This window comes from Ursus arctos, unplaced genomic scaffold (genome assembly GCF_023065955.2).
Source record: "Ursus arctos isolate Adak ecotype North America unplaced genomic scaffold, UrsArc2.0 scaffold_22, whole genome shotgun sequence".
In the NCBI taxonomy this organism is placed as follows: domain Eukaryota; kingdom Metazoa; phylum Chordata; class Mammalia; order Carnivora; family Ursidae; genus Ursus; species Ursus arctos.
Genome location: NW_026622897.1, coordinates 28,334,522 through 28,360,894, shown reverse-complemented (window position 1 = coordinate 28,360,894; position 26,373 = coordinate 28,334,522). Strand labels below are relative to the sequence as shown.

At 45.5% G+C, this 26,373-nt stretch overlaps 1 protein-coding gene and 1 long non-coding RNA gene across 4 annotated transcripts in view; one reads left to right on the top strand and one right to left on the bottom strand.

The window, feature by feature from the left end:
• The window catches only part of LOC113259842 (beta-galactosidase-1-like protein 2), a 47,479-nt gene that overhangs the window by 5,715 nt on the left and 15,391 nt on the right, over positions 1-26,373 (bottom strand). For 2 of the 3 annotated variants that reach the window (XM_048217496.2, XM_057316874.1), the window contains exons 3-13: positions 26,301-26,369; positions 25,653-25,748; positions 23,804-23,912; positions 18,608-18,700; positions 15,734-15,815; positions 10,046-10,116; positions 6,780-6,864; positions 5,023-5,160; positions 4,383-4,463; positions 3,863-3,969; positions 3,052-3,192 (exon numbers count right to left, since the gene is read on the bottom strand). In XM_048217496.2, coding sequence (XP_048073453.1) covers positions 3,052-3,192; positions 3,863-3,969; positions 4,383-4,463; positions 5,023-5,160; positions 6,780-6,864; positions 10,046-10,116; positions 15,734-15,815; positions 18,608-18,700; positions 23,804-23,912; positions 25,653-25,748; positions 26,301-26,369 — 1,072 coding nt within the window. The remainder of the gene's footprint in view (positions 1-3,051; positions 3,193-3,862; positions 3,970-4,382; positions 4,464-5,022; positions 5,161-6,779; positions 6,865-10,045; positions 10,117-15,733; positions 15,816-18,607; positions 18,701-23,803; positions 23,913-25,652; positions 25,749-26,300; positions 26,370-26,373) is intronic. The other variant, XM_057316875.1, reaches the window with a different exon arrangement.
• LOC130544580 (uncharacterized) lies at positions 13,195-19,784 on the top strand. The gene is made up of 2 exons (XR_008960981.1): positions 13,195-13,743; positions 15,441-19,784. It is a non-coding gene; the product is annotated as an uncharacterized LOC130544580 (long non-coding RNA).

The window sequence follows — 26,373 nt, the reverse complement described above, 5'->3', positions numbered from 1 at the left end:
CCAACAAATTAAGCAATCTGGAAGAAATGGATGCATTCCTAGAAACATATAAACAGAAATAAATAGAAAACCTGAACAGATGCATAACCAGCAAAGAAACTGAATCAGTAATCAAAAATCTCCCAACAAACAAGAGTCCAGGGACCGATGGCTTCCCAGTGGAATTCTACCAAACATTTAAAGAAGAATTAATACCTATTCTTCTGAAACTGTTTCAAAAATAGAAATGGAAGGAAAACTTCCAAACTCAATTCTATGAGGCCAGCATTACTTTCTTTCCAAAACCAAACAAAGACCCCACCAAAAAGGAAAATTACAGACAAATATCCCTGATGAACATGGATAAAAAAAAATTCTCACCAAGCTACTAGCTAATAGGATCCAACAGAACATTCAAAGGATTATTCACCACGACCAAGTGGGATTTATTCCTGGGCTGCAAGGGTGGTTCAACATCCATGAATCAATCAGTGTGATACATAACATTAATAAAAGAAAGGACAACGACCATAGGATCCTTTCAACTGATGCAGAAAAAGCCTTCGACAAAATACAGCATCCTTTCTTGATTAAAACTCTCCAAGTGTAGGGATAGAGGGAATATACCTGAATATACATATACAAAAAACCCACAGCGAATATCATCCTCAATGCGGAAAAACTGAGAGCTTTTCACCTAAGGTCAGGAACACGACAGGAATGTCCACACAAACCACCGCTGTTCAACATAGTGCTAGAAGTCCTAGCTTCAGCAATCAGACAATAAGAAATAAAAGGCATCCAAATCAGCAAAGAAGTCAAACTTTCACTCTTTACAGATGACATGATATTCTATGTACAGAACCCAAAAGACTCTACCCCAAAATTGCTAGAACTGACACAAGAATTCAGCAAAGTGGGGGTGCCTGGGTGGCTCAGTCGTTAAGAGTATGCCTTCGGCTCAGGCCCTGATCCCAGGGTCCTGAGATCGAGCCCCGCATTAGGCTTCCTGCTCTGCTGGGAGCCTGCTTCTTCCTCTCCCACTCCCCCTGCTTGTGTTCCCTTTCTCACTGGCTGTCTCTCTCTGTCAAATAAATAAATAAATAAATAAATAAATAAATAAATTCAGCAAAGTGACAGGATATAAAATAAATGCACAGAAGTCAGTTACATTTCTATACACTAACCATAAGACAGAAGAAAGAGAAACCAAAGAATTGATCCCGTTTACAATTACACCAAAAACAATAAGATATCTAGGAATAAACCTAACCAAAGAGATAAAGGATCTATACTCTGAAACCTATAGAACACTTATGAAAGAAATTGAGGAAGACATAAAGAAATGGAAAAACATTCCATGCTCATGGCTTGGAAGAACAAATATTGTTAAAATGTATATGCTACCCAAAACAATATAATCCCTATCAAAACACCATCAGCATTTTTCACAGAGCTGGAACAAACAACCCTAAAATTTGTATGGAATCAGAAAAGTCCCCAAATAGCCAAAGTAATGTTGAAAAAGAAAACCAAAGCTGATGACATCACAATTCCAGACTTCAAGTTGTATTACAAAGCTGTAATCATCAAGACAGTATGGTATTGGCACAAAACAGACACATAGATCAATGGAACAGAATAGAGAACCCAGAAATGGACTCTCAACTCTAAGGTCAACTAATCTTTGACAAAGCAGGAAAGAATATCCAATGGGAAAAAAAAAAAAAAAGACAGTCTCTTCAATAAATGGGGTTGGAAAACTTTGATAACCACATGCAGAAGAATGAAACAGGACCACTTTCTTACACCATACACAAACATAAATTCAAAATGGATAAAAGATCTAATGTAAGACAGGAATCCATCAAAATCCTCGAGATGAACGCAGGCAGCAACCTCTTGACCTCGGCCACAGCAATTTCTTGCTAGACACATCTCCAAAAGCAAGAGAAACAAAAGCAAAAATGAACTAATAGGAGTTCATCAAGCTAAAAAGCTTTTGCACAGCAAGGAAAACAGTCAACAAAACTAAAAGGCAGCCTATGGAATGGGAGAAGATATTTGCGAATGTCTTATCAGATAAAGGGCTAGTATCCAAAATCTATAAAGAACTTACCAAATTCAACACCCGAAAAACAAAAAAATCTGGTCAAGAAATGGGCAGAACACATGAACAGACATTTCTCTAAAGAAGACATACAAATGGCCAACAGACACATGAAAAATGCTCAACATCAAGGAAATACAGATCAAAACCACAATGAGACACCACCTCACACTGGTCAGAATGGCTAAAATTAACAAGTCAGGAAACAATAGATGTTGGTGAGGATGTGGAGAAAGGGGAACCATCTTACACTGTTGCTGGGAATGCAAACTGGTGCAGCCCCTCTGGAAAACAGTATGGAGGGTCTTCAAAAAGTTAAAAATAGAGCTACCCTATGACCCAGCAATTGCACCACTAGGTATTTTATCCAAAGGATATAAACATAGTGATTCGAAGGAGCACATGCATTCCAATGTTTATTGCAGCAATGTCCACAATAGCCAAAGTATGGAAAGAACCCAGATGTCCATCAACAGATGAGTGGATAAAGAAGATGTGTTATATATGTACAATGGAGTATTACTCAGCCATGAAGGAAGAATGAAATCTTGCTGTTTGCAACGATGTGGATGGAGCGAGAGTGTATTATGCCAAGCGAAATAAGTCAGTTAGAGAAAGACAAATACCATACAATTTCACTCATATATGGAATTTAAGAAACAAAACTGATGAACATAAGGGAAGGGAAAGAAAAATAAAGTAAGATGAAAACAGAGAGGGAGACAAACCATACGAGACTCTTAACTACAGGAAACAAACTGAGGGTTGCCAGAGGGAAGGTGGGTGGAGGATGGGGTCACTGGGTGATGGGCATTAACGAGGGCACTTGAAGTTATGAGCACTGGGTATTGTATGCAACTGTTGAATCACTAAACTCTACCTCTGAAACTAATAATACAGTATACGTTAATTAATTTGAATTTAAATTTAAAAAATTTTTTAAAAAGAGAAATCACCCCTACCTGTCCGCGGTCACGCACAAGACCACTGAGGATGCCCGATGAAGCAATGGTGGTCTCGTACAGAGTGTACCCAAAGGACTGTCCATTTCCATTGTTTATTGGCAGGTTCTCCATATTGACTGGTTTTTCAGAATTGACTGGCTGTATAGAGAAGAGTAGGGGAAGATATAGGCTAGGCAGAAGAGAAAAGAGGCAGCAACCTCATCTTGAGCCTTCTGGGGGAGTGCAGGTTAGCAGAGAGATCCCCACCTGGGACTGGGGGGTTGGGGGAAGAGGCCCTCTAACCTTTTTGTCTAGTTTGACCTCTCATTATATAAACATGGGGAGCCAATCCGGCCAATTGGCCCTCCAAGCTCCAAAATTCTGATTTTGACTTCTCCTCTCATTGGCCCTATGGCTGTCCAGGGTCACAGGGATGGCAGGTATGTGATAACAATGGAACGAAGTCCGGAGATGTACCAGACCTGTAGCCTTTCAATCCACCTTCATTTCTGCATCACAGCACTCCACTGGGTCAGCTCCAGTGATGCAACCTCTTCTCCGAGGGGGATACAGTCCATTCACTTGCCTCTTCACCCTCCTCCCTGTCCACCAAGGCTGGAGAGAGAGACTGCCTACTGTGTTACCCAGTTTTTCTTCAAGTTCTTTTTGCTCCTTTCCACTTCACACTCTAGCACCAATTTATTCTTTTTCCTCTGAGCTCTACAGTCAGGGAGTGGACCTCTAGCTATCAAGCACTGGTTTTTCTCCCTCCACAGCCCCACTGGCCCACCTAGCGACTGCCCCAGCTTCCCCGCCTCAAGGCACTCACCTCCTCCATGTACTGCAGGGCATCCCACAGTGACAGGTATAAATTTGGTCTCAAGGGCTCATATGCAGTCTTGGGAAGAAGGTCAGGTTGGGGAGGAAGAGGGACACCTGCAACACAGACAACAGGGCCATCCCAAGAGAACCCAAAAAGTCACTGCCACCTCCAGTCTCCCCAGCCCCTGGCTCCTGTTCTCAGCCCAATGTGCTCCTTTATCCCAGAGCCAAGAGGGAAACATTCTTAGGCTGCCTGGCCCCGCTAGGAAGGCAACATGGGGGCAGGGGGTGTAGTGGACTTGACTTTCTCATATCCTCAGAAGTCTTAACGCCCATAGAGAGGTAAAGCTGGTGACAAACTACAATGAAAACAGTCTCTCAAACTTCCCTGTCCTTGTCTAGAGACATTCTTGCACACAGGTCAACTGGGGTTGAGATGGGGTAGTGAAGAAGTAACTCTTTAAGGGTCTCAGAGCAAAAGCAAGGGCCCAAAAAGTTGGTGCTTGAGTCTGCTGTCTGCCGGGTACCTGAAAGAGAGCCAAAGAAACCTCGGAGCTTGAAGTACTTGGCTGTGTAATCCCCGGCCTCTGTCAGCACTGCATCATAGTCTGCAAGACACCAGGACACTGTCACCGGTCACAGCAGCAAAAAGAGAAGGGAGAAGCTGGGGTGTGGCGGCAGGGTCCTCATCCCAGCAATTTGGGAAGCAGAACACTTTTGGTGTGAGCCATCAGTCAGAATGCAAGAAATACTAGATACTATAAAGTACCACCAAAAGTGCCATGGCCATAGCATGACCCTTCATTTCCTGCATCTTGCCTACCTTTAGGGGACTCTCCACCCAAAGGGGGTCAGGGGTCACACATCTCAAGGGCCTAAGTAGGGAGAAGAGGCTGCCCCCATCAAAGGACCTTCCCTCATCCTGGCTGTACCTCTCACTTCCTCCAGTGACTTCCAAAGGCTCATGCGCATGTCAGTGGGCTTTAGTCTCCTACTGCTCTAGAAGTTTAGAAGTGATAATCCAGGCAAAACCATCCCTTCCCCAGGCACTCTAGAGCCAAATGCATTAAAGGTGCCAGACACTGCCCCAAAAGGACTCAGCATAAAAAGCCCCAGACATGCAAATGTGGGGTGTTCCAGGGAGGGTCGCTGTTGGGGAATACTTGCCATAGCTGGTGACATCAGATTTATATTCATGAAAATGCATGGCCCCATTTATGAAGCCAAAGTTGGTACCTCCATGGAACATGTAGAGGTTGATGGAGGAGCCAGCATCGAGGATGGCAGACACTGTTTTTAGAACCTCTGCAGGAGGAGAGGAGAAAGGGGATGTGCAGAGCGAGTCAGAGTTTGAGACAAGCCACAAGTCCTGTTGGCCTCTCAGCTTTCCTGATCCCCCTCAACCCCATCAAATTCAACTCCATAGCTCTGCCCTTCAGCTTCCACTAGAATCACAATCACAGAAGATGAGAGGTATGAAGAGAAAAGGGCCAGCACCACAGCCCCCGAGCTGCAGCCTTCCAGCTGTTGGTTCCATCATGGCCAAGTGTCCAACGACTGTGATCTGAACAATGGCAGCCTCCCGCCTCCATCCTTCTCAACCATTACTCATACATGGTAAGAGGCAAAAGACTGGACTCTTAATTGGAGATGTAATTTCTGACCACCTCCCCAGTCCCACCTCTATTAGAGAATTAGCCAAAGATGTGAAAAGTTAGCATCAAAGGAGAAATATAAAGTATTAATATACATATATATACACACACACATACATATACATTGGCAATCAGATTGACAATTATTAAAAATTATTTTAATACCCAGTGTTGATGAATCTGTGGGAAATAGGTATTCTCATTTAATAATAGGAAGAATTGCTATAATCTTCCCAGAGAGCAGTTTAGTACATATATATCAAAATGGAATTAATGTAGCAATTCTATTGCTAGGAACTTATCCTAGGGAAATAATATGCCAGGTATGCAAAACTGAATGTTCTAGGATGTTCACTGCAATGGTGTTCGATGAACAAAAACCACTAGAAACAACCTAAATGTTCATCAATAAGAGAACGGCTAAATAAATTGTGGTTTAATCACCAATACAACAGGGTTCTTTGCATTCTTTAATACAGTGATGGAATCTCTAATAGTATAGAAGGCCGTTCACTTGTGTCAATCAGGCCCAAGCAGGTAACAAAGAGCAGATACGACCGCGAGTGTCCCTATCTCTGTGTGTGCGTACAGGGCTGCAGACAGAGGTGCAGAACTGTCTGCACGATGTACAGCTGACCCCTGAACGACACGGGTTTGAGCTGCATGGCTCCATTTACACATGATTTCTTACAGTGCAGTGCTGTGAAGTATTTCTCTTGCTTGGGATTTTCTTCATAACACTGTCTTTTCTCTAGCTGGCTTTATCGTAATAACACAGAATATGATATGGACAACATACAGAATCTGTGTTAATCAATTGTATGCTATCGGTAGGTTTCTGGTCAATAGTAGGCTATTAGTCATTAAGTTGGGGGGGGAGTCAAAAGTTATACCCAGACTTCAAGTGTGCAGAGGGGTCAGCACCCCTAACTGCCACATTGTTCCAAAGTCACCTGTATGTGTTTTCTCTGGGCTCTGGGGTTTTTATTTCTTCTTTCTACATTTTCTGTATTTGCTGGATGTTTGCAATAGGTAGACATTGCTTATCTAATTATAAAAACATAATAAAGCAGGGTTAAGAGTCCTACCATTCACTTCAAATGTCTAGACACATGACTGTGGGGTATCAAGAGCTGACTATGACATGCAGATAATCCCAGGAGCCTTGCACCCTACAGCTCATTGACATCAATTAGCAGGTTATTTGGAACTGATTTTTACTTCATAGGTCAATACACGGGTTGGGTGTAGGTACCGCAAAGCACTCACCAGAAGAATCCAGGATGTTGTGTGGGCCTCCCCATGAGTCAAACCACCCTGTCCAGTACTCCATCACCATCTTGGGCTGAACCCTCTGGGCACCACAAAATGAGAAGTTAGCTGGCCCAAAGAGGCAGAGGGGAGTTCTTCCTTCAGGGAAATCCCAGCCCTTCTCCCTCCCAACGCTTCCCTGGCCACACACTCCTTGCCGTTAAGGCCATCAAAAGCAGTGTGCAGGTGAGGACCAAATGCACCTGCACCAGCTTACCCTCCACATGTGGCCTCCACACTGCAGTGGAAAGCAGAATGAACTACCAAAGTTGATGCAGGACACCCTGATGCCTTGGCGTGGTTTTAATGTTGCATACAGAGAAAGCAAGAAAACACAGGGATGTGTTCAAAGGAAGTCAGCATCCAAATGCAGCATGTGCTCTGGGAGTCTTTTCCTATATGGGTTTGCTTTCTGGGTCAAGCCAAGCTTTGCCTCTCCTCTCTCAGGGAAGGAGAATGTTCTATCAGGATAATTCCACCTCTGACAGGCACCCCGTGGAGGCAGACCCCTCAGTTGCTGTTTCCCTTTAGCTAGAAGAGTCAGAGGGCTGTAGGGTGGGCCCCTCTTTGAGGTCTAGCTTAAACATATGTTTAGAAAACTGGACAAGAAAATCAGGAAGTTACTTAGCACAGCTATTCACAGTGCAGGCCCTGCAGCCACGGTGTCTGGCTTCAGACGTTGGCTAGGACATTCGATGACAGTTAAGTCTCTAATATTACTTCAGAATACTGACTTTGGTGCGGGACTACCCCAAGGATGCAGAAATCATTCCCAGAACCATGCTCTACTGTGCCGTGTTTGCAGAAGCACCAGGGCATCGGGGGGAGATATATGGACTAATATGCTCGTGTTTCAGGTTCCGCACCAGAGAGCCATCCTCATTCATCAAGTACTTTCTCTGTTAGTGATGGCCTTACATTTAGAGGGCAACACATACACAGCAACAAAATCTGGTCCAGAGTGATGGGGTAGATTTCTTATCCACTGAATAGAAGATACCAACCACGCCAGAGGAAAAGCCAAAGTAGTCACGATAATTTTTTTTAGCAAGACTGGTGGTTTGGTTTTTTTTTTTAACAGCTGTCTACCTCCCAAGAAGAGGATACACTGTAGCATGTTTAAGTCACTAAGGGAGAAATAGATTCTATGTGCCACATGTCAATGATCTCCAGGGCCAGGAGGGGTCTCTGACTTGAGAGTGCCAGGGCCAAGGTATGGGGGTGCTCAACAACGGCCCAGGTCACTGTCCTTCATGATGTGGTTAAGAGCTAGAGCTTTGCCTCAGTCAGACTGTGCTGTACCCTTTTACCTGCCACTGACCGGGTGCTCTATTTGTTCTCAAATCTGTCTCCTGAACTGTACAACAGTAACCACAGTAGCCAGCGGACCTGGTTACTAGAGAATTAAATGAGATAATGCACGTAAAACCTTTCGCACATGGTGCCTAGCACTTGGGAAGTGCTCAAGAAACACGTTAATTATCTTCATCATTGGGCATGCACATGGGGTCCAGCGAGGTGCTGGTGGACACCCCAAGTTTAGCAGAGCTGAGCCTGTCCAGTTTGAGCATTCAAAGCAGACTCTGATCTAAGTCCCCTTCCTTGAGAAAATCAGACATCACTGAACTGCAAATGAAACGGCCATGAACGGTGCCAGTCTGTCAGGCAGGATGACCCGGTCTGGGTGCACAGGTGTAGGGCCCCGATCGAAGGATGATCCTAAAGCAGTCAACATGAAGCCTTGCTTTCCCGGGTGTTTTCCAAATATTACTTCATTTGCTCCTCAAACAACCCCATGACGGAGTACTGTCATCCCCCTTCACAGAAGAGGAATCTTCACAGAGAGGTCACACTACCAGGTGGGCAGAGAGACAGCTCACAGCATCCTAGGTCTGCCTTAGCCAGCCCTCAGGTACGATCCTATTAAGTTGCCGGGCAGTTATTTTTTTTTTTTTTTTTTTGTTTATCTCCCCAGGTAGGTCACAAACCTCATGAGGGCAAAGACCGGCCATCTTAGTCACCACAGGGTGACAGGGCCTAGCCACATTCCACACACAGAGCAGGCACTGAGTCAGCCCAGGAGGAAGGAAGGAAAGGAGAAAGGGGCTGGACCTGGGCCCCCCCGGGACCTACTATCTCTCCCTTGATCAGCCTAACAAAGTCTGGTGGCATCAGGTCCCATCCTGCCCCATCTCTTCCTGGTCACCTTCCCTGCGCATTCGGCTTGTCCCTCTAAACTCAGGTAGGAGCCCCATCATACACACAGGTGGCCCTCATCTTCCACAGCTTTACACTCCCCTGGTGACTTCATGTGGCTGTGCCTTTGGACCTACTTCTGCTCTAAGCAATGAACAGGTGGAATGGAGAGCAGCCCCAGCATCCCTGCAGGCCTAGTCACGGTGACACTAATGCTCCAATAGCTCCACGCTAGGCCCCGGGCATCAATGCTTACATCTAATAGGTGGTGACAGTTTGGGGCATTCACACCCGTCAGTAAGACACAGTGAGAGATGGGGCCCCAGCTCTGCGCATGGGCTGCCACTACTGTGGCCAGATCCTATCTGCCTCCTTGGGAGAGACACGTGAACTCTAGAAAAGAAAAATCAATCAGAATAGGATTTAACTGTAAATTCCCATCAACCTGAAGGATGTGAACTTATATGCAGAAATTCCTCTCTCCTCTGACCTGGAATGGCCCAGGCTTCCCATCTTGCTGATGACAATAATCTTTCTAGGCCCAGAGGGCCCTTACGGGTTAAGGTCAGAAACACACGGTACAGGCCAGGAAAGCATTTCTCCTCTTAATCCCAAAACGAGCATATCTGGAGCTACTGGAGTCCACAGAATTCTAGTCCAGGGCCTCTGTGAACACACCAAGCCTAGGCCTCCAAAAAGGGCCCCCTTCTCAAGAGGCAGGAAACCACATCCATGCATCAGTCTATACAACACCACCTTGGAGAAACAGCTATGCTTCTACACTGCTTCCCTGCTTGGGGGCGGGGCAACACGGGGGCCACGGGGGTTGAACGCCTCAGTGCAGAAGAACGGCTGTGAGATGAAAGGCTGAGTGAGCCCAGAGTCCTTCTCTCCCCATCCCGGAGCCCTGGGTATAGCTGCAGGTACCTCACAGCACTGCACACTTCCTGACAGAGGCTCCACTTGACTCTAGGACTTTCTACACTCATGCCAAGCAGAACAAGCAGCTGCCCCTGGGCCAGACTTACCTGCACACTTAACAGAAAGTTGGTTAATAACTGCAGCTCATGTTGTGACTGCAAGTTGATGGTGGCCAGCACTGTGAATAGAAAGGAGAAAGAGAAACAAAGCATTGTCTTAAAGCCAGGGAGACTTTCTGAACTAACCCAGACCTTTCCCAATTGACCAGCAAAATAAATTAATCTTGACATTGCTTCCCACCTCCAATGAGAGTTTAGGTCCTCTGATGTCAGGAGATTTATCTTGCTCCTCTCAGAAACTCCACCACACAGCACAGAGCTTACAGGGCAATCACTCACTTGGCATCTGTTCTTGATTAATGTAATTTTTACAAGCAGAGTATACATTTCTGGTAATTATTCCTTCACAGAAGCCCAGAGTCTGATCTTTGTTTTGCACCTCAAGCATCTAGTGCAAAGTAATGATCTAAATAAAGATTCCCCTTTTATTTCTTAAATGAGGGCTAATTTTCTATTACATTCCATAATGTGTCCATTTTTTAATTTAAAATTATATTTTATATTTTAAATGGCATCAGTGAAAGGTATGCCCAAGAAAGATGTGCTACATTTGGCCTATGGTCATGGACCCTTTGGCCTACCCCAGCTGCAGAACTTGGCTCTGAGGCTCCTTGCCTGCCTGTTGTCTGCTTGGACAGTAGGCCTCATATGCACTGGGCTTGGCCTGAGCAGGGAAGGCATGAACAGAGACTGAGCCAGCCTGCCAAGCTGGCCACCCTGGCACTCGTCTGTTGGACATAAGCCACTGATTACCAGTGATTAAAAACAAACAAACAATAGCTGAGGCTCCAGGAGGTTAAACAACTTGCTTCAAGGTCACACAACTGGTGAGCAGCAGAGTAGGGCTGCAACCCCAGGCCCATCTGACACTGACCCATTGCCCTGTGATGTCACCATCCTCCAGCAAGCCACTGGATAAAGACGCTACATCCAGACCCCTCCTCACCTAAAGGAGAAACCTTGAAGGCAGGAGGCCTGTCTGAAACTGAGCAGGAAGAAATCTCAGAAGTGAATAGGATTAGCGTGGCTAAAAACACGGCATCTATTCCTAGCCTTCCTGACTCTTCGCTAATATAAAAAGAAATCCAAAGGTGGAAGGCCATAAAGAACAAGACCCAGAGAGGAGACAAAGCAGAGAGGAAGTTTCAAGAAAATCTCCGGAGGCTGCAAAGGGCAGCTGGTCAGTCAACAGCCTAGGAGAGTGGAAGAAGCTTCAACCAGCTCCCCACCTCCAGCCCCAGTCCTTGTCTAACGTCCCAGGCACTGTGCATTGGGGAGCACACTTCCGTCCCCTGCCTCTCACACTCCTCAAGCCTCTTCCCCACTGGTGCCCCACCCTAGAGGACCACGCTCTCTGGGAAAGCTGAGTCCGAGTGTCTCCAGGCTAGGGGGGATCAGCACAGCAGAGTGTGAACTGCAGCAGGTCAGTTAGGGCCATCTCAGCCAAGGGATTCCTCCTGCCCATTCCTCCTGCCTGCTCCCAGGATATCTGCAGCACCAGACCAGAGGATTCGTCTCTGGAAACACTTAACAGAGCTAAAGACAGTACCTCCTACCACCCACATTTTGGTTTCCCTCCTGGAAACAGTACATGCCAACCCAATCACCGCACACGGAAGCACACGTGCCCCAGCCCCTCCTGGCACTCAGCTCCCAACTGGCCATTTAGTGCCTCCTCTTAAAACTGCTCAGTCAAGAGCCAGGCAATGGAGAAAATCCCCTCACATGGAAGATTGAGCAAAACTGGTAAATATTAAAAAAAGAAAAAGAAAAAAAAGTAAAATATCCTCAGAGCAAAGTAAGAAAGATGGTGTCCATTTAAAAAGTATGCCATGAGAAAAGAAATATATGCAAGAAAACAAGACCAAGGAAATAAGAGAAGGATTACAAGACAGAAATTGAGGAAGTCACCCAGAAAGTGGAACCAAAGGGCAGAGATACATCAAAAAGATCAGCAACTTAGAGAATAGATATGAGAGTCCAATCTACAAATAACAGGAGTGACCAAAAGATCAGAAAAAAGAAGGGAAAGCGTATTTAAAAAAATGCACTGACTGGATGTCCCACTGACAGCAACCACAACTGTTTCCACTCAGATGATGCACAAAAGTTCCAAAGAAGGAAAAAATCCCACACCAAAGAACATCATTGTGAAACACCAGAATACCAAGGATAAAGGGAAAATCCTGTAATTTTCTAGAAATGGGAAGGGGAAAAAACACAGAACATATAAAAGGATCAGGAACCAGACTGTCCTTGTACCTCAGCAGTGAGGGTGGGTGTTAGAAATCTGGGCACAGTGCGGAGAGCGGATTGGGCGGGAGACCCAGAGCTCAGCCTCGGGTAAAGCCCGTAGCCGGCTTCCATCAGATCAGGGGCGGTGGGGTCTCAGCCCGTGGACTTGACACAGAATCTGATGCGTTCAGGTATTTGAAACACACGTGTGACAGGAGTTTGGAAAATCTTTGGTAAAGGGTTTGTTTAAAAGAGAAAAGGGGGGAACACCTAAAATTCATGTAACGTGTGTCAACCACTTGTGTGTCAAGTCAATTTTTTTAAAAATAGCAATAAAAGAGGAAGGGGAGAGAAAAGAGACTTGAAAGAGAAGAAAAATAAACGGGATAAACACACTGGAAGTGAAAACTAAGCCCCCCGAAAGCGAGTCACTTCACAAATACTGCCCCGACTATCTCTCGCACCGCACCGCGGCGGGCAGGAGGGGCGTCTCCACGCGGGTAAGGCGGGCACCACGAAACCAGCCAGAATCGCCAGGGAGCCACGCCGCCGGGATGCCACGGGCCAGGGTCACGCATTTCTGTGATCTTACTCTACACCTGTGAACGCCTAACTGTAATTACATTTTTAAGTACTTGAGAAACGTCCTTCCGACAGCAGGCAGAGCTCCGGAGGTCAGAGCTGGGGTGCAGGGCACCGGGAGGGAGGGGCGGAGGCGGGGGCAGAGAGGAGGGGGTACGGAGGGAGTGGCACAGGGGCGAAGGCGGTGGGGAGGCGGCACTGAGAGGGCGGAGGCCCGGAGACAGACAGGGGGAGGGGCACGGCGGGGGAGGGGCACGGCGGGGGCGGGGCGGGGGTGTGGCGAGGGGCGGAGCGGGCCGTGGAGGAGGGCCTGGAGTCCCGCAGCGGGCGTCGTTGACTCCCTCCGTGCCTCCGAGGCCTTGCTCAGCACGGTGCTGACGCGCTAAACCCGTGCACCAGCCTCCAAGGGGTCTTGATGGCACTGACCCCAGACCCTGCCGGCCTCACCGGAAGTGATGGGCCGGCGGAGGCCTTGGAAGCAGCCACAAGGAGACAGTGCCATCGCGTGGACGTGGCGGGATCGCGGCTGGCCCTCGAGGAACTCGGTCTGGGAAAAGGGCCTTCTTTTGCCCATTCATCCAAGTCACATCCTGAGTGCCCCCTGCAGGCCGGAGCTGGCCTAGGGCTGCGGAGATGAAAGGCCCTATCTGTTCAGTCTAGTAGAGGGGAGGGCGACGCAGAAGGAACGGGAAGCCCGGCGTGCTGCAGCGGAGGCAAGCAGGTGAGAGAGCCCACAAGAGGCATCTGGCAGCTCATAGGAGGCTCTTCAACCACCATCATCCTTGGGGAGCATGAACCGTGTCCAGGCACAAGAGCACAGCCAAACAAGACAGAAACCAGGCCCTGGCAGAACTTACAGCTGCAAACAGGTAAAGAATACAAAGAACTACCCAGAACGTTAGCAGGCAAAAATAAAGCAGGGCCGAAGGGCTGGGTGAGCTCCAGGAGGAGCTGCATTTCAAGTGGGTGCTTTGAGGTGACCTGGGAGAAAAGCTGGAGGAAAGGGAACAGCCATAAAGTTCTTTGCAGGAAGGCTGGGGGTGTCCAGTATGTTCCAGAAACAGACGGCCAGGAGGAGGGTGGAACAGGATGGCGGGGGCAGAGAGCCAGGAGACACCTAGCCAGGTCACAGAGGTCACAAGTCAAAGGAGGCCCTTCGAGGCCTTTCTCATAACTTGTGCTTGAGTCTGAGGAAGGCAGAGTGTACCTGGAGTTAAGGTGAGGCCTGAGGCGATCCAAATGACATTTGCAAATGCTGCTATGTTGAGAAAAAGTTGTGTGGGAATCAACAGTGAAGAAAGGAGATCAGTTCAGTGCTGTTGCAACCACACACGTCAGAGTGATGGTAATAGCGGACGTGGTAAAACTTTCTTGGATCTGGATACATTTGAAGCTAAAGCTAAAGAAAAAAAGGATTTGCTGTGTGTCAGGCATACACAAGGAGAGGCCTGAGAGTGCTACAATGTTTAGGGCCTGGGCAACTGGGAGAAATGGAGTTGCAATTTACTGAGAAAAATAAGACCGAAAGCGGGGCAGGCTGTGGGAGGGAAACAGACAAGTTGAGTTCGTCACAGGTTCCATTGAGACCGGCAGCTTCCCGGGCGCTGAGCCCAGTAGGCAGAGGCCCATGTGAGGCAGGAGTTCAGGAAGGTCGCTCATGGAGACATGCATCTCACACTCATCAACACACAGGTCAGACTTAAAGTCACCTGGATGACATCACCAGAGTGGTGAGTGTATGGGGGGGAGGAACATTCATTCCAAGGAGTGAGAAGTAACGGATTTAAACATCAGAACGTAACGGATTTAAACATCAGAACGCAGGGACAGAGAAGTGACTGGCAGGAGATACCAAGCAGGAGCAGCCTGTGAGGTCGGAGAAAAACCAGGAAATTGGGTCTCAGACACCAAGGGAAGAAAACATTTCAAGGGAAAGAGATTGATGATTGCTGACAAAATCAGAGAGGTCAGAGGTGACAAGGATGAGCATTTAAATTTGTAACATGGAGGTCACTGGCAACCCTGAAAAGAGCAGTGGCAGTGGAATGGCGAGGGTTTAAGAGAGATGGAGAGGAAAAGGACTGGGGCAGTCACTGAGCATGGACATGGGGAAATCTCTTAAAAGGGGAGCAGAGAAACACAGCAGCCTCTGGATAGGGAAATGAGTCAAGAGATTTGTTTTAGAAGAGAGAAATAACAACGTGTTTATATGCAGATGGGAATGACCCAATAGAGAGAGAAAATCTGATGACCCAGGGCAGAGTGGGAGTTGCTGCAGCAATGCGCTTGAGTAGCTGAGGGACCAGGGGCTTAGTGCACAGGGTGAAGCTGGGCCAGCACCTCTACGGGAACAGGAAGAGACGCAGAGTAAGGGGAACCGATGCCGCTGGATGGAGAGCCGCCACGGTGACCTACTGTACACTCGCTGCCCAGCCAGCTGCCATTATGATGGGGGCTACATACCCCCTGGACAGTGGTCAGCCATCTCCATGATTTGGGCAGGGTTTGAGTAAGCCACCCTCACAGGACACCCCATAATGCTTCATCTGCTCTGCCCTCTCTGCAGACATTCGGAGACCTTCCTTCTAGAATGACCAACTCACCATTCCCATCTTGCAGTCTGCAGAGCGCTATTAGTGTCCTGAGTGAGTGCTCAGCAGAAGTGGAGACCAGAGATCCGTCTGCCACAGATCCTCCAACCCTCTGAGCCCCAGAGCTTTGGGCCCAATGCCATGCACATGGGAGAAGCTCAGACATCAGGGAAAGGCCACTTGCGGCCCACGCCATTTGGGGAAGCATGCAGAGTGAGGCCAGGGTGCTGTCTCCCACCCTACCCCCGCACGGCTTCCAGGCAGGCACCTCCATCCATGACTCCCTTTTGCAGGCCGTCCTTGTTGTCTGAAGTCAAGAGCAATTCCACGATACCTCGGTCCTCCAAGGCCTGTGGAGGAAAAGGAAACAGGTCAGTCTGTCGTTTCTCAGAGCTGGGAAGGTGGCAGCAGAAAAGAAAGTGGGAAAGATTCAAAATAGAGCATTTACTTCTCTGCAGAAGGTGGACAGAAACCTATCCTGTCTGTGCCTAACATGTTCAACAAAGCTCCTATCGCTGAAGTCCAGCTGAAGCAGGGGCAGGGCTGTCAGACTCTGGCGGACCCTTAGCTGCCTCAGATCTGGTGAGGTGCCAGATCTGGCTAGTGCGCTGTTCCCAGATGGGCCTACTCAGAGGCCGGCTTGCTAGGGGCTCCACGAGCGGGTCAGGCCCTCCCAACCCTCCAGCTCCCCCCACACCAGAAGCAAGCAACCCATCCCTTCCCCCCACTGGGCCAGGGTGGGCTCTGTTCGACACAGTCACACGCCCATGACACGCTGCGTGTGCCCAGTAGAACAGGAAGAGCTCCTCGAAAGTCGTCAATCAGATGAAGAAGTGGAAGGAGCACACACTGTGCTGAGAGGCAATGACTATCTTACTACTCAGAATAACTGCTACCACTTATGAGCCACTTACAGTCATGCCAGGCCTCCTGCTAAATACTTTACATAGACTGTCCTGTTCACTCTTCACAATGAATAACTGTACAGAGGAAGAGTCTCAGAGAGGTTGGATAAAGTGTTAAGGGATACAGAGCAAATTAGATGGTATGGCACTGAATCCAGAGTCTGTCCAGCTTGGAAGGCTCTGCTCTGGGGCTGTGGGCTCTTTTGGATGAGAAACCCCAGCCAGGGGGACTTTCCTCTAATTTTCCCTGCAGGTATTTTGACAAGACTGCTTATTTCAACCAAATCCTTTGGGAAATAGGTTAGACAGAGAGATAATCAAGTGGATACACAATGTTCATGTCTAAAGCCCGATGCCAGTAAGGAAACAGCAAAGGGGGCCCTAATTCTTAGAGACAACAGAAGCTGCAGAAGTTCAATCCATTAAGCAAGGTGAGATGTCACGTTAAAAGGACCCAGCACCTCGCAACTGTCCAGCCAGTCATTCGCCGGTATGTAACAGGCTTTGCCTCAGTTCTTACCTTATGCATACAGTATCGTGGGGGTTGGGAGGCTGTAACCTTCTTTTACAGCTGTACTAGTTACTTGACCTTTCACAGGCATTAATTTATTGACCGCACACTGTAAGGGGTAATTACTATTTCCTAAGCACCAGCAATCTGCCAAGCAGAGTGAGGGGTCTTGTTTCTGTAATCTCACTTCATTCCCAGAGCAGCCTTAGAGAAAGGCATTCTTGTCTCCATGGAGCACATGATGAAGATAAGGCTCAAAAAGGTGAGGTGATTTACCCAAGGTCATCCTATGCTGATGGTGCCCGTATGTCCGCAACACCCAGGAGAAGCTGCATGGCAGCTCAGGAGGGGATCCTTCCAAGAGCTCAGGATGACAGTGGGTGGGTGCTGCAGCTTCTCTTTGTTCATCTGTCTCACATATGGATACCTTCCCCAGACACCAAGGAAGTGCTGACTGAGCTGGAGAAGCCCCTGAAGGGGCTGCATTCTCCTCTCCACCCATCAGCAGAGCTCTCCTTCTCTACAGCTCAGGACTCAGTAAACACCTGCTGGAGAAGCCCCAGCATTCAAGAGACAGTCTAAGGGAAGGAGTTATAGTGGGAGAAGTTCTCCTACCCTGGGCCCTGGCTGGGATTTTTCTAGCTCATTCAAAGGCTAAGAGGGAGCTCAAGGTATGGTCTAAACAGGCTGCAGATGGGCTTGACTATCAGGACGCAACTTTCCCCTTCCCAGCTTTGGGAATGCCTCTTCCTAGAGATAGGCTTGCTCCCTACACGGGGCTTTCTGCAGATGATAAGAAGGGGGAAGACTAGATGAGAACCTATAAGCTGGAGTGCTTGAGCTTGGTCCACCTGTGTGCAAGGACTGAGGTAATTTCCGGATGGAAAATGAATCTGCCTATGACAGCAGAAGAGATGCTGACATCAAGGGTTAAAGCTAAAGCAGCTTTAATTAGGTGGATTCCCTGAGCCCACTTAACATTTCCTCAACCCACACCATGGCCCGTCCTGCTAAGTACTCTAAAACCACTGCCAATAATCTATCAAAGTCTTATTTATTGACTACTTACTATATGCCTAGAACAGTCCTGAGCCAAGTGATCTCACACATACGCACAATTCAGAGAGGCAAATTCTCTCATTAGTCCCACTCCAAAGAAGAGAAAATGGAGGTTTAGAAAAATGCATAGAAACCAGATCTGAGTATAGCCCCGTTCTTTTAAGTGTCATCTAGGCCTGCCCTGCCCTGATCTGCCTGCCATACATTAGATCAGTGGTTCTCAAATTAACCCACACATTGGAATCAGATGTCTGAGGACTGCCCCAGAGATTCTTTTTTGATTAGTATGGTATGTGGCCTGGGCATAGGGATTTTTAAAGTGAATGTTCAGATGAAGCTGGGAACCCCTGTTTCAGATGCTAGAATAATAGCAGCCTCTATAGAGAGACTTCACTAATCATTACATTCAATGAAGCCCATCCCTTTATTCTCAGCCACTGCAGTATCATGTGTGTACTGCAACCCCCAATTAGACTCTATCGATAAAGGGTAAATAAGTGATGACCCCACTGAAATAAAAGTATGGTGAAAGGATTCACTAATTAATAAATGGTGCTAGGAAATGTGGTATTAATATGAGAAAAGAATTAGACCAACATGTCACATCATAGCCCATACTACATTTCAGAGGAAAGAATGTAAAGAAATAAACCAAGCTGACTCTTACTTTCTTGATATAAGGCATATAGGCGGGGTCTCTGTTATAGGAACCATATTCATTCTCCACCTGCACAGCAATGATGGGGCCTCCATGTTTGTACTGGGGAAAGAAAGAAATAATCAAAAGCTGAGTTTGTAGTGGAAACTGTACTAATTTCCCCACACTTATCACCAATTAGCAAAATATTCCATTTGAAAGCAAAAGTCTCAAAAGATTTGATTATATAATTGAGAACAATGTCAGTAAGACACAGAGTAGGTAGGGAGCTCCAGGTCCTTGTTCCCTTACAGAAACATCAAATAAACAATTACAAACTGACTAAAATAACTTTATAAGAGCTCTGGAAACCAGTTAAATGTTTAAGCAAATCAAGAAAAACTCATGTATAAAATGATAAGAAATCTCATGGTGTTTTTGCTCACCCTTGCCGCTCCCCCTCCTTGGCATAGCATGGCATAGTCAGAAAAAAGCAACCCAACTCCCAGTTCCCTCCCTCAAGACAGAAGGAGCAAAATGGAACTTGTTTGCAATATTCTGGACTGTCTGTAGGCTGCCCAGTAGACTAGTTTCTGTCTCATCTGACTTGGAGCTCAGACAGGAAATGGCATAGCTTGGATCTCAGGTTGTAAGCTACATAAGGCAATGAAGACCACAGCATGTGAAAATTTCAGGGGGTCTACAGACCCATGTATGCCAGGGTGCAAAGTGTTATAGGCAGAGGAATATGATAGAACATCTAAGGCCACAAAAAGAAGCTGGGGTGAGACTCTTAGAAATTAAGACTTGTAAAAGCAGCAATGGAAAGTTGGGAGGAAAAAAAGGGTGGCACACACTCAGGCCAGACTAGATGCATGCCTAAAAAACATCTAAGAAGATCTAAAGCCATCTCCCCATGCTGATCTTAATGCCTAGGAGCCCACCAAATAAGGAAGGTGTTCCCCACCAGTCTGCAAAAACTGAGAGAGGTGACTGTTGTTTCAAATGCCCAGTTTTCAACAACAAACACAAGGCAAAGTAAGAGGGTAACACAGCTCATTCAAAAGGACAAATTAAATCTCTAGAAACAGCTCTAAAGAACACACACTGGACTTACTACACAAAAAATTTTTAACAACTGCCATACACACACACACACACACACACACACACACACACACACACACACTCAAAGAGCTAAAGAAAACATGGACAAAGAAATCAGGAAGAGGCCATATCAGCAAAGTGAAAATATCAATAAAGAGATAGAAAGTATAAAAAAACTAAACAGGATTTCTGTAGCTGAAAAATACAATATCCGAATAGAAAAATTCACCATATAAATTCAACAGCAAATTCCAACAGGAAGAAGAAAGAATGGGATAACTTGAAGACAAGTCATTTTAAATTATTCGGTCTGTAGAGCAGAAAGAGACAGAGAATGGGGAAAAGCGAATAGAACCTGAGGGACATACACATCAGTAAGCAGACAAATATAGTCATTGCAGAAATCCCAAAAAGAAGAAAGAAAAGGGGCGGAGAGATTATTTGAAAAATTAATGGCTGGAAACCTCTCAAATTTGAGGAGACATGGATATACAAATCCAAGAATCTTCAGTGAAGTCCAAGTAGCATTAACCAAGAGACCAAACCAAGACACATTACAACCAAACTGTCAGAGCCAAAGACAAAAAGAGATTCTTGACAGGAGCAAGAGAAAAGTAACTTGACATGTATAAATGATCCCCAATAAGACTGTCAGTGGATATCTCACCAGAAATCTTGCAGGGCAGTGACAGAAGGATGATACATTCAAAGTGCTGAAGGAAGAAAAAAAACAAAACTATCAACCAAGAATTCTACATCCAGCATAACTGTCCTTCAAAAAATGAGGGAGAATTAAGACATTCTCAGACAAATAAAAGTTGAGGGAGTTTGATACCACTAGACTTGACTTATGAGAAATGCTACATAGAGTCCCTCAAGTTGAAATGAAAAGATGCTAGACAGTGACTTGAAGCCATAGGAAAATACAAAGTTCTCCACTAAAGGTAAATGTCCAAAAGAATGAAATCTTGCCATTTGCAACAATGTGGATATAACTAGAGGGTATTATGCTGAGCAAAATAAGTCAGAGAAAGACAAATACCATATGATTCACTGATATGTGGAATTTAAGAAACAAAACAAATGAACATAGGGAAAGGGAAGGAAAAATAAAATAAGATGAAAATTGAGAGGGAAACAAACCATAAGAGATGCTGTACTCTAGGAAACAAACTGAGGGTTGCTGGAAGGGAGGTGGGTGGGGGAAAGGGGTAATTGGGTGATGGGCATTAAGGAGGGCACTTGATGTAATGAGCACTGGGTGTTATATGCAAGTGATGAATCACTAAATTCTACCTCTTGAAACTAATTAAAAAAAAAAAGAAAAATGTAAAAACCAGTATTGTTCTAATTTTAGTTTATAAATCTACTTCTTTTTTACAGGATTCAAAAGACAAATGCATAAAAATAATTACTAATCTATATTAGTGAGTACACAACATATAAAGATTTGACTTGTGACATCAGTAACATACAGGGAGGTAGAGCGGTAAAGGAGTAGTTTTTGTGTGTGACTGAAGTTTAGTTGGCACCAATATAAAATAGAATGTCATAACTTTAGGACAGTACTTGTAATCTCCATGGTAACCACAATGAAAATAGCTACAGAATATACACTAAAAGAAATTAAAAGGGAATTAAAACTTGTCACTATAAAAAAAATCAACTAAATATAAAGGAAAGTAGTAATGGAGGAAATAAGGGAGGAAAAAGCTACAAAACATAGAGAAAACAAATAACAAAATGACCAAAGTAAATACCTCCCTATCAGTAATTCCTTTAAATGTAAATGGATTAAATTCCCCAATGAAAAGACCTAGATTTGGACTTGTACAACACTACAGATCAACCTAACCTAACAAGTGAACCTATATATAGAACAGTCCATCCACTAACACAATACACATTTTTCTCAAATGTGTACACATGGAACAATCTCCAGGATAGATCATATGTTAGGCCACAATGCAAGTTTTAATAATTTTAAAAGACCGAAATCATACAATGTATCTTTTCCAGTCACAATAGAATGAAACTAGAAACCAAAAGAAGGAACACTGAAAAATTCACATTTCAAATTCCAGAAATATGTGGAAATTAAACAACACACTCTTAAAAACGACTAATGATTCAAACAAGAAATAACAGGGAAATCAGGAAATACCTTGAGACAATGAAAATAAAAATTCAACATAAATTTATGGGATGCAGCAAAAGCAGTGTTAAGAGGGAAATTTATAGCTGTAAACATATTAAAAAGGAAGAAAGGTCTTAAATCAACACCTAACTTTTCACCTTAGGGAACTAGAGAAAAGAAACAAACTAAACTCAAAGGTAGCAGAAGGAAGGAAATAATAAAGATTAGAACAGAGATAAAAATAGATAATAAAAAAACAGAGAAAAATCAACAAAACCGAGAGTTAGTTCTTTGGAAAGATGAACAAAATTGACAAACCTGTACTAAGATTACCTAGCATAGCAGCATTATTCACAATAGGCAGAAGCAACCTAGGTGTCCATTGATGAATGAATTGATGAACAAGATGCAATACAGACATACAAAGGATTATTATTCAGTCTTTAAAAGGAAGGAAATCCTGACACCTGCTACACGTGCTACAACACGAATGAACCTTGAAGACATGCTAAATGAAAGAAGCCAGTCATAACAGGACAAATATTGTAAGATTCTACTTATATGAAGTATCTAGAATGGTCAATATCATAGGAACAGAAAGTAAAATGGTGGTTGCCAGAGGTTATGGAGAGGGGAGATAGGAAGTTAATGTTTAATGGATACAGAGTTTCAGTTTGGGAAGATGAAGAAGTTCAGGAAATGGATGGTGGTAATGTTTGCACAACCATGTGAATATATGTAATGCCAGTGAACTCTACACTTAAAAATGGGAAGAGTAGTAAATTTTATGTTATGTATATTTTGCCACAATAAAAAACAAAATAATTATGTTATACCCAGAATTTTTTTTTTAATTTCTGGTACACTATTTCCATACTTGAGAGTGGTTCTGAGGCATATTCCTGGTACGACCTTCCCTACAACCCCCACCTCTACCTACAGCACCCAATCTACTACAACCTGCTGAATCATCTCAGTAATCCCACCTTCCTTGCAAAAGTCTAGGCTAATAATTTCCTGGCCTCTTACTTCTTTCATGATTAGGGCTTCTAGGTTTAAGAAATAAAAATACAAGAAAGCCGGTTAAACTTGAATTTACAATGAATTAATTTTTATATAATTATTATTATATATATTATATATATTATATAATTTTTATATAAATTATGAACATTTTTAATGTAGGTATGTCCTGTGCAATATTTAGGACATATTTATACTAAAAAACATATTCCTTGTTTATCTGAAATTCAGATTTAACTGAGTGTTTTATTTGTCTACCCTACAAATGGTCAAGTAATTCCTTTGATCTATGTGTGCTGTGAACATTCCAAACCATTGACTCAAGAGCAATTTTTATAGATGTACTAACTTTTTATAAATGTACTAATTTCTCAGCATGACTCTTCTAATTTTTATATAAGCTATTGGATTAATTATTCCCATTCCTGCCTTTTTATTGCTTCCAAGTATTACATACAATAAGATAATTTCTCCCCAAAATTGATTTTGATCAGCTATATTTTGAATAAAATGTGTACTATACAGCACCTTTTTGGTAGGTAGCAAAAAGATGTACCTTCAAAAGTCATCAATTTTATAACTACAAAAAGTCCTGCTGTCTTACAGGTAAGGGCCCATCCATTTATGTTCCTCTCCATGTAGGATGAGCCAGTAAGTACGCTATTGGGACACCAGTCGGTGGGTTTTTCAGTTACCAAGACATCACATGTGGCAGCTCTGACACTGTGTGGATGAATGTAGGTCCTTATGCCTGGACCACCTAAGCCAACACTGAAATACATCTTTTAAAAGACAACTATTACAAACCCCTCCAATTCTAGATCTCAGGCAGTGGGGAAGACTGCATTCCTGTCTGTGTTGAAAGGAACTGTGAGCCCCTGGTCTGAGAGCTCACCTAGGACTATTTACTCGCAGTAGGAAGATAGCTGAAGATCAAAGAGGCGGTTCCTTGCTTTTACCTGGAGTGGCACCACCCTGGACATCAGGTGATCAAAATAAAGGTCCACTGCTTCGGTGAAGCCCTTGTAAGTTGTTCTCAGCCTCATGCCAGAGTCTTGGAGTAACCAGCTTGAATAAAAGGGGGGGTGGGAATTAGTTGCACTGTTTGTGGGTTTGCTCTGGGCAGGATGATGGTGGGGAGAAAAGAAGCAGCTTCAGAGTCCTGGGAAGAGTGAGACCATTCCCACCCCACTACCTCCACTCAGCCAGGAAGGCAAGAGATTGTGCAAACAGATCCAGGGACAAACACTGCCACAGCTCCAGCCCTGCACGCTGCACTGCTTCCCTATGAAAAGACAAGCAGCACTGCAACAGATTTTATTTCCAGCTTTGTGGCTCTAGGTCAGAGTGAGAAAATCTTTTCACTGAACTCAAGGCCCAGTGTTGAAGCATTTACTCTAAAATCTCCTTACAAAGGGGGAAGCCAAAGGGGTTAAGGAATCACTGGGGCCAGATGCAAGCTTCCAGTGTCACCCAGAAAACCAGGCCCGACACAGAGGCCATGAGAGGCTAATCCCACTTCTCCGCACTGCTCTCTGGCTGACCTGGGAGCTCATTAGCATCAGCCTCCCCAGCTCTTCAGAGCTCAGCTAAGGGGAGTTGCTGGTGAGCAAGAATGTGAATGTTTCCCACAACCTGTCCACTGTGATCACATTCCCCAGGCGTACACAGATCATTCCTTCCAGAGCTGGAGTCAGGAACTTTCCCTTCTCCCTTGAAATTCTGAGAAAACACTTATACTTTCTTACAAAGGCTCTGATGCTTCTTGTCCTAATTTGGAAGTCCTGAACAGGGTCAGAAAATTATCAATTTCTGTTAGGTAGAAATGTATGAGGAGAGAGCAGCTTCCTCTCGACTGATACTTCCACCTCCATCTCGCCTAGAAGGGTCTAGCTTCTCATTCACACTGGGTCTCTGCTGGTTTGGGCCTCTCTGGGGTGTGCCCACGTGCCAGGACCTGAATGGACAGTGCTGCCCAGGAGGAGGGCTGAGTGCTGGAGGTCCCGCTGCTTCTGAGCTGACACTTAAATCCCGTCCTCCTCCTGGCAGCACCAGCTGAGCCTGAGGACATCGCTGACATGCAGATTTCTAATCCCTAGGTGCAGGGGGAGGGCACTCTGGCTGTGTGCACAGCCTTGTCAAGGGCACAGAGACAGAGAAGTGATCCTAGGGAGCAAGGAGATGGAGACAGAGCCTGCTTGGGGTCCCTAGGGAAGGGCTGGGTCGTGCTGGAGACAAAAGAGAAAACAAGGCCTGGGCTGGTGGCTGTGCTGTGGGGAGAGGCCATTCCCGAAGGAGACCACAAGGCAAACAGGACCAGCCTTCTTCCCTCTTGGGGCGGCATGGGGTAGGGAGAAAGTGAATTTAACCATCTGGAACACCCTGAGGATGGGAAAGATTATGCCTATTAACAAGAAAGTCTTTTTGTTGAAAATTAATGGAAGTAATGATGAGGACAAGGAATGAATGTGGTACCAGGTGATTACCGTCCAGATTTCTACTCCAACCCCAGAAAACACTACTGACTTTAGTGGAGACTACACACCCTAACATAATTCATTAAAGCCTGAGATTTGAAGATAACACATAAAACAAAACAATTATTTGTTACTCTTATACTTTATCAAAATAAAATGACATCGTTTAAAATGGCCTCCATTGGGTACCACTTATTCTGAAAAGGAATTTCAGTACAGAATGAAAAATATACTTTAGTAGCAAAATTAAACCTACATTTGTGATTACCATTTTGCACAAGCACAGAGGACAGCTCAAGTCACAGCTGGAGCCCCTCACAGCCCCACTCACCTGGGCAGGCCCCCGAGGTCAATCTCACTGCAGATATAGGGGCCTGGACGCAGAATCACCCACAACCCGATCTCCGCAGCCATCAGCACAAAGGCCCTAGGGAGGTCAGTGTCAACAGCTCTCAAGACACAGAAGGGAGGATGGAGACAAGCCCAGCATCACAAGGTGGTGACGCTGCCCAGCTCCTCTCCTCCCTGCCTTCAAAGGCCCTGGGAGCTGGGTTCTCACCTGCTTCCAGCTCAGGACCTTCTGCACAGCCCCACTGGGGGCATAAGGATGAAGGGCATTAGACAGGGTACAGGGGGTCCTAACAGTGAACCTACCCCAACGGCCTTGCTACCATAGAAAGGCAACCCCTGTCCCAGCCCAGATGACTGGACCACACTGCAAAGCCGGGCAGATACTGGGGATTAGGTACTTCTGGCTGTAGAGAAGAGGTCTGGGCTCAGAAGAGGTTGACCCAGACCCCCAGAAGTAATAGGTTCATGGCTGGACAGTATGTGGATCCTGAGAACAAGGCTCCTGAACCTCTGGAGCAGGTTATCAAAGCAGAACCGAGATGGTCCCATTGTTCCTGATCAACCCCAAGGGGCCACCTCTCTGCCTCCCCACCTTGGGCCAGACCACAGTAGCAGGAACAGCACTTACTCCAGGTCCAGGTTCCCAGAGAAGTCAAATTTGCCTCTTTCTGGTTCATGGAGGTTCCAAGGAACATAGCTGT